Here is a 7,545-nt window from a genome sequence, read left to right as displayed (position 1 = left end):
TCCCTCCCGCTCGCCTCCCAACCGCCCGTCATGCCGCCGAAGAAGTACACCGTCTCCCGCGCCGCGGCAATCGCTACCGCCTCCGTCGCCCAGCCGAAGCAGAGGAAGCCAAGGGCACCGCCGTCCAAGCCACCGGGCATGTCAAACACCGACTGGAGGGTGGAAGTACAGCAATGGGAGGCCGTCACCGCCGACCGGCGGAACAGGGCCCTCGCCAAGAAGGCCCATGACAACGCGGCACGCGCGGCTGCGGGCGCCGCTGCCGCTGCCGCTGCCGTTGACCAGGCCGAGGCCGAGGCGGCTCGCGGGGGATGATGAATCCCCCCGGCAACCACGCGCAGTACGCGCCCTGGGGGTCACCTAGCTACGCCGACGGGGACGCATACGGTGGGCTCAACCCCAACGTCGCCTTCCCCCATGACCACCCGGCCCAGCGCACGCCCTCGCTCGCCTTCGCCGGTGTGCAGTACCCTCCATACAACTACTCGCCGCCCGCGTACGCGTCCTCCCCGACGCCCCCTCTTCGCCGTTGTGCGCTGCCCTTCTCTCACCTTGGCAGCGCCGATGAGACCGAGGCCGACATGGACGAGATCATCGTGGAAGGTTCCGTCGCGGCCGACGCGTCCCCCGGGTTCATCGCGGACGAGGCAGTTGATCTCAGCGGCGGCATGGAGGGCGAGCTCGGCTACGTCTACGACAACGAGGAACAGGAGGAGCAGGACGAGGAGGACGAGGAGGACGAGGAGGAGCCGGCGAGGGGCCGCAAGAACAAGAAGGCGCCGGCCAGGCCATAGCCGCTCATCAAGTGGGCGTCCAAAGAGGAGGAATGCCTCGCCGAAGCATGGAAAGTCGTCTGCCTCGACTCGACCACCAGCACGAACCAGAGCCTCGAGACGTACTGGGCGCGCATCAAGGCCGAGTTCGATGAGCGCAAACTCGTCGACCCCTACTTCAAAGGCGTCTACATGCAGCGCGGGGTGAAGGCGATGGTGAACCATTAGGGGCGTGCAACAAATGGCACGGGATCGTCGAGGAGGTCGCCGGTCGCCCGGAGAGCGGCGCCAGCATGGAGGATCAGGTATGCCACGCCGTTTTCCCGCCTCACAAGCCGACTGTTTGTTCGTCCCCGCGCAGTTGCTGCGCATGTTCGGCCTGTACCGGCAGGGCAACAGCGACGCCAAGTTCAAGTACCTCCATGTCTACAAGCACATCGACAAGTGCGACAAGTGGGGGAAGTCCAGCGCACCATCGAGAAGGCCAAGGAGACCTACAAGCCTGACGCGCCGACTCCGGGTGCGTCAGATGGGCGGCCGGACGGCAACAAAGGTGCCAAGAAGGGGAAACACGCCGACGCGGCCATAGCTCACGTGCAGGAGTCCATCCAGCACTGCCTCGCTGACGCACAGGTCCGGGCCGCCCTTCGTGAAGAGAAGACCGAGGCGCGTTGGTCGGCGTTGATGTCGACCAGCGCCGTCAAGCTCGACCTACTCCGGACCAACGTCGCCGCGAAGAAGAGGAACACCGACCTGGCTTTCCTGCTCGGCGGGGCGGACATGCTCCAGAGCACCGACGAGGCGGTCAAGGTGTGGTACAGGGCGGATGTTGGCCTCATCCTGGACCAGCTTCCCTCGACGACGCCACTCACGCCCACGCCGCCCACCACTGATGATGCCGAGACTGCCCGCAGCACAGAAGCCACGCCGCCAAGCATAGAGGCCCCGTCAAGCCCGTGCACGCTGACTCCGGCGATGCCGGAAGCCGACCTCGCCGCCTGATGCGTGCTTCCGTCGTGATGCCGAGACTGCCCGCTTTTTTGTACGCCGAACACAACTCATCCGGCCGCCGATCTAGGCCGCTTGATCGCCGGATTGTGGCGTCTATTTTGGGCGCGGGAACGACTATGTTTGAATTTTGCCGTGGCTTGGGGGGGGGGCGTGATTGGGAACTAGGCCAGCCCCAGGGGCCGAACTAGCGCCGGCTCGCCCCCAGGCCGCGGTTTTTCTGTGCCCTGGGGGGCCGATCGGCTGGAGATGCTCTCAAAGTGTTGCCATTTAGGGTGTGCAATGGACCACCCACATTTCAAGAAATTATGAACTTTGTGTTTTCCCCACTATTGCGCAAAGGAGTGTTGGTATTCATGGACGACATTCTGGCTTATACAGAAACTTTGGCTGGACATGTGCAATTATTGAAGAAGGTCCTTGGTATACTGCAGGACAATTAGTTTTTTGTAAAATAGTCTAAATGCTCATTTGCTCAGGAATCATTGGAATACTTGGGCCATGTCATTAGGTGCCAAGGGGTAGCAACAGACCCTAGTAAAGTATCTGCTATTAAGGATTGGCCTGTACCACAATCAGTCAAGCAAGTTAGATCATTTTTGGGCTTAGCGGGATACTACAGGAAGTTCATTGCACATTATGGAATTATCTGCAAGCCTCTTATAGAGTTACTTAAGAAGAATGTCTCATTTGTGTGGTCATCTACTGCTCAGACTGCTTTTGTCACCCTGCAAGCTTTAGGGTCTGCACCTTTCTTGGCTCTACCCAATTTCCAAATCCCCTTTTGTCTGCGCACTGATGCTTCAGGAGTTGGAATAGGAGCCGTGTTGTCTCAAAAAGGCCATCCTATTGGTTATTTAATTAAAGCTCTTAGCCCCAGGGCTCAAGCCTTTTTGACATATGAAAAGGAGTGTTTGGCACTGATTTTGGCAGTGGACAAGTGGAAATCTTATTTGCAAAATATGGAATTCATTATTACACTGATCATAAAAGCCTTACACACCTTGATGATCAGCAATTGTCTAACAACATCCAACACAATGCCTTTTGCAAGTTGTCGGGCCTGCAATATGTGATCAAGTATAAACAGGGGCATGCCAATGGTGCAGCTGATGCCCTTTCTAGATGTCATGTAGCTGAGGAATTAAGTGTTGTCTCTATCAGTAAGCCCAAGTGGTTAGAGGTCGTTATTGAGAGTTATCAACAGGATCCTCAAGCTAGGAAGTTGCTCACTGAGTTTAGCATTGTCAGTCCTAATGAACAAGGTTATGCTCTTCATGATGGGGGATCAAGTATCAGGACAAAATTTGGTTGGGACATCACGAGTAAGCTAAACAAGCCATCCTATTGGCATTGCATTCTAGTGGAATAGGAGGTCATAGTGGCATTACAGCTACTTATCAGAAGATCAAAGCCTTGTTTGCCTGGCCACACTTGAAACAAGATGTGCAAACATATGTCTCCTAGTGCTCTGTTTGCCATCAGGCCAAATCCGAGCATACTAAAACTCTAGGGTTGCTGCAGCCTCTCCCTATTCCTGAGAAAGCTTGGGATATCATCAGTCTTGATTTCATTGAAGGGTTGCCTAAGTCTATGAAATTTGACAACATCTTGGTCATCATTGACAAATTTAGCAAGTATGGCCACTTTCTGCCTCTCTCTCACCCCTATACTGCCCTCTTAGTGGCCCAAGTATTTGTGGATAATATCTATAAGTTGCATGGGTTACCTAAAATCATTATTTCAGATAGAGACAGGGTCTTTACCAGTGCCTTGTGGCAGCAACTGTTCCAGCTGACAGACACTACACTCAACATGAGTTCCAGTTATCATCCTCAAACGGACGACAAACGGAGCGCCTGGACCAATGCTTGGAAACATATCTACAATGCATGACACAATCTTGTCCATCCAAGTGGTCCAAATGGCTGTCGCTCGCCGAGTATTGGTACAATACTACTTGGCATTCGACACTTGGCAAAACACCGTTTGAAGTTTTGTATGGGTATAAGCCTAAACACTTCAGTCTTCAAGATGGGCGAGCGGCCACTGTACCGAATCTTGAACAGTTGCTACGCGATAAAGATGATATGAACAGTTTAAGTTAGCAGCAGTTGTTACGAGCACAACAAAGGATGAAAGCTCAAGCCGACAAGCATAGAGTGGAGCGTGTTTTTGCTATTGGTGACCAGGTTTACTTGAAACTTCAACCATATATGCAGACCTCGATTGCTCGTCGCTCAAACCAGAAACTGGGATACAAGTACTTTGGTCCGTATACAATCATACAACGAGTGGGTGCTGTAGCATACAAACTGATCAGCCTGCGTCTAGTCAGATACATCCAGTGGTGCATGTTTCACTACTGAAGAAAGTTTTACCAGCAAACACTTCAGCTCAGCCTGATCTTCCTTCAGCGTGTATTGCAGCGGATTCAACTATTGTGCCTCTCTATGCCTTGGATGCTAAGTGGGTGCAGGCGGGCACAAAACATTAGAGCTGGTGTATATCCAATGGTCTTCACTGCCAGCCGCGTGTGTGTACCTGGGAGAACAAGCAGAGTTTGTTGTAGCTCTTTCCGAATGCTCCTGCTTGGGGTCAAGCAGGCAATGAAGACCGGGGGGGTGTCACAGAGGTGGTCCCGGAGGCCCAGCCCAAGGTGACGGTGATGGCCCAGCAAGGCGAGTGAGCGCAAGGGCCCAATGGACAGACTGTCGCCAGCGAGTGCAGCGGGCTATGTAAGCGTGCTTGTGTTAGGTAGATAGGCATCGATGAGAGAAGAGAAAATCCCCTTCATGTGCGAAAATCCAAATCTGAGCCCGAGCTCATCTGCACCTGCGCTCACCAAAAAAATCAAAATAAATACTAAAAAAATTCAAAAAATTCCAAAACAAATTGGGGTGGTGGACAATTTGATGCGTGAGGTGCGCCCCAATTTTCAAAACATTTGGACTTATGTGCAGCTCTCAGCAAAAAAGACAAATCGGAGGTCTGTAAAAATGTGTACTGTTCATATACTGTTTTGCTCTGATTTGTCTTTTTTGCTGAGAGCTGCACATAACTCCAAATGTTTTGAAAATTGGGGCGCACCTCACGCATCAAATTGTCCACCACCTCAATTTTTTCGGAATTTTTTGAATTTTTCTGAATTTTTTACGAATTTTTTTTGAACGGGTGCAGATGCACCCGGGCACCGAAACACCGCACTCCTTCATGTGTTCTTCCTCTTCTCCTACCTCCTCTTTGATATTGTACCCTGAAACTCTCATATCGGAGTGTAATTGATTCCAAATTCCTATCTGGTGCGCTGCCATTAAGTCAGGGTCGTTACAATGTACTACGTAGCTAATATTTCTTTATTTTTTACAAAAAAGAATGAACAAATCTTGACAAGAATTGAGGTCAACGCTAGCATGTGTATACCCTCCCCTGGATCGTCCTAGTCCTCTCTGCTCTACGCATGTGCAGGTGTAACCGACTCTGCACTCAAAGTAGATGTCCAGCCGAGGGAAAGCATCACCTGATCTCTACGGCATGTAGCACTCGGGCGGCGAGCCGTAGGGGAACCTCGCGCTGTCCGCGCAGTAGTTGTACACCATGTACGTGCCCCGCGCCCACTTCATGGCCTGCTGCGCCGTCGCGTCCATCTCCTGGTCGTAGTACCCGCCGCCGGCGCCCGGCGACGAGGTGGTGGCGGTGAAGTTGCGGTACTGCGCGACGAAGGGCGCCAGCGACCAGTCCGTCTTGACGCGGCCGCCCTGCGTGGCCCAGTCCTCGGCGTTCCACAGGCTCCCGTACAGCCGCATCCGCTGCCACGACGGGTACGCCACGCCCCTGTCTGCGTGGTTCTTCAGCTCCCGGATCGGCGTGCCGTCCACCAGCACACTGCAGAGGATCAAGCGAGCAATTCGCCTCGACTGTCAGTTAATTTGGTCACCCATGGATGGGATGAATGCACGATTTGTATGGGATGGGTACTCGGTCTGCTCACAGGAGGTGCAGGGGAGTCCAGACGATGGAGTAGGTGTGGAAGTCGGCGGTGGGGTCGAACCAGAGGTGGAACTGCTGCTCCTTGCTGCCGGTGCCGTTGATGTAGACGTTGGTGTGCAGAGTGTAGGGCTCGCCGGTGGAGTTGCCCAGGAACTCCAGGTCGATCTCGTCGTGGTTCGCCCATGATCCCTCCGACAAGAACTGCAGTATTTACATTGACATATATGAGCTCGGGATCAAACCAAAAATGCACACTGATTGACCCTCAGAAAGGGCATAACCAGCTATCTTACGTAGCACGTGGTGACTGTGCCGGCGGAGTTGCCGGGTGCGAGCTTGATCTGCAGGTCGATGCGCGCGTAGAGGTACGTGTCCTTGGACCGGAAGCCGGAGCCGGAGTTGCGGTCGAGCGACAGCGAGACGACCTGGCCGTCGGCCGAGACCGTCCCGTGGCTGCCACGGCCCCAGTTCACCTCCAGGCCGTCGTCGATTCTGCCCCAGGCCGCCGCCGTCCGCGCGGCAATGCAGAGCACCACGAGCACTACGCAGGCATGAACCTGCTTCGAGCTCAACGCCATCACTAGCTTGTAAATGGAGTTGCGAGATGAAATCGAAGGGGATGGATGGGTTGAAAGAGGGACGGGCGGCGGTGCAGTGATGGGTCGGTGTGCGCCTGTTTCGAGGCTTATATAGAATTTTGATCACGAGGCGGTTGGGGGAATGAAGGAAGGAAGGAATCGATCGAGGAGGAGAATGACAGCCCGGACACAGCAGGTGCGCGCGACGACGGGGGCGCATGTGGGCTGGCGACGCCGCGGAGGTCGGCCGGGCACGAGGCTCGTCGCCGCCTCGTGCGACGTCTGCCGGGCACCTATGGGCGTAGCCCGCGTGGCCGCGTACGCACGTCTTTTTTTTACCTGAACTGGAGTTTTTTTTTTTCGATAGTACGTCAAAGGCGTACCACATTTTTATAGAAGGAAAAAAGAAAGTTTTACAAGTACCCGTGCTAAGACGGGGTACACCGGACTCCAACTCCGAAAAAGACACAAAGATTACTCTCTCACAAATCTATCTAAACCCTCAACTCCTATACCCGTCTTCTTCCAAAGCTTGATCTCCTCGTGGATGAGCTGGACAAGGTTAGTGTCTGTGCGCACTTGATCAATCCGGTTGAACACTCTTGCGTTTCTTTGTTTCCATAGATGCCACACGGTTAAGATGACAAAGGAGTCGAAACCTTTCTTGAGCTTACCATGGAAGGACTTCCTAGCGTTGGCGCACCATCCCATGAAGGTGTCCTCTGGGCTTGGGATTTGTATGTTGATTTGTAACCATTGGAAGCAACCACTCCAAACTTGACTCGCATAAACGCATCTAGCGAGGATATGATCCGCTGTGTCCTCATCTTGGCAGCATGTAAAGCATGCCGAGGACATTTATTGAAGTTCGTGTCTCGCACGCCGATCCGAGGTCCAAAGCCGGTACTGAGAGGCAAGCCACGCGAAGATTTTACACTTGAGAGGCGCCCAACTTCTCCAAATGCATTGAGCGGCGACAAACCTAGTCATGCCCTGGCAAAGCATCTTGTAAGTGGACTTAGCACTGTACGATCCCGTAGCGCTCCAGGGCCAAAGAAAGGCATCCTCCTCCTCAACGTTCCTATGGATCGTCGCCACAGCTTGTTGCAAGTGTATTAATTGCATGTTAGCAGTGAAAGAGAGTTGTCCCATGATGTCATGGACCCAAGCTCCCTCAAGCAGCGCCTCCCTGACCA

General features: G+C 53.8%; 1 protein-coding gene across 1 annotated transcript; it reads right to left on the bottom strand.

Moving 5' to 3' along the window:
- Positions 1-5,029: 5,029 nt before the first annotated feature.
- On the bottom strand, positions 5,030-6,411 carry LOC123041928 (xyloglucan endotransglucosylase/hydrolase protein 24-like). Its single transcript, XM_044464478.1, has 3 exons — positions 6,065-6,411; positions 5,773-5,972; positions 5,030-5,666 (listed from the first exon to the last, which is right to left on the bottom strand). The coding sequence occupies exons 1-3, from the start codon at positions 6,347-6,349 to the stop codon at positions 5,309-5,311; spliced, it is 843 nt and encodes a 280-aa protein (XP_044320413.1). The 5' UTR covers positions 6,350-6,411; the 3' UTR covers positions 5,030-5,308.
- Positions 6,412-7,545: the final 1,134 nt, after the last annotated feature.

The sequence above is a fragment of the Triticum aestivum genome, chromosome 2B, assembly GCF_018294505.1.
Source record: "Triticum aestivum cultivar Chinese Spring chromosome 2B, IWGSC CS RefSeq v2.1, whole genome shotgun sequence".
Lineage (NCBI taxonomy): Eukaryota > Viridiplantae > Streptophyta > Magnoliopsida > Poales > Poaceae > Triticum > Triticum aestivum.
The sequence above is the reverse complement of the archived record's forward strand: the minus strand, read 5'-3'. Positions and strand labels throughout refer to the sequence as shown.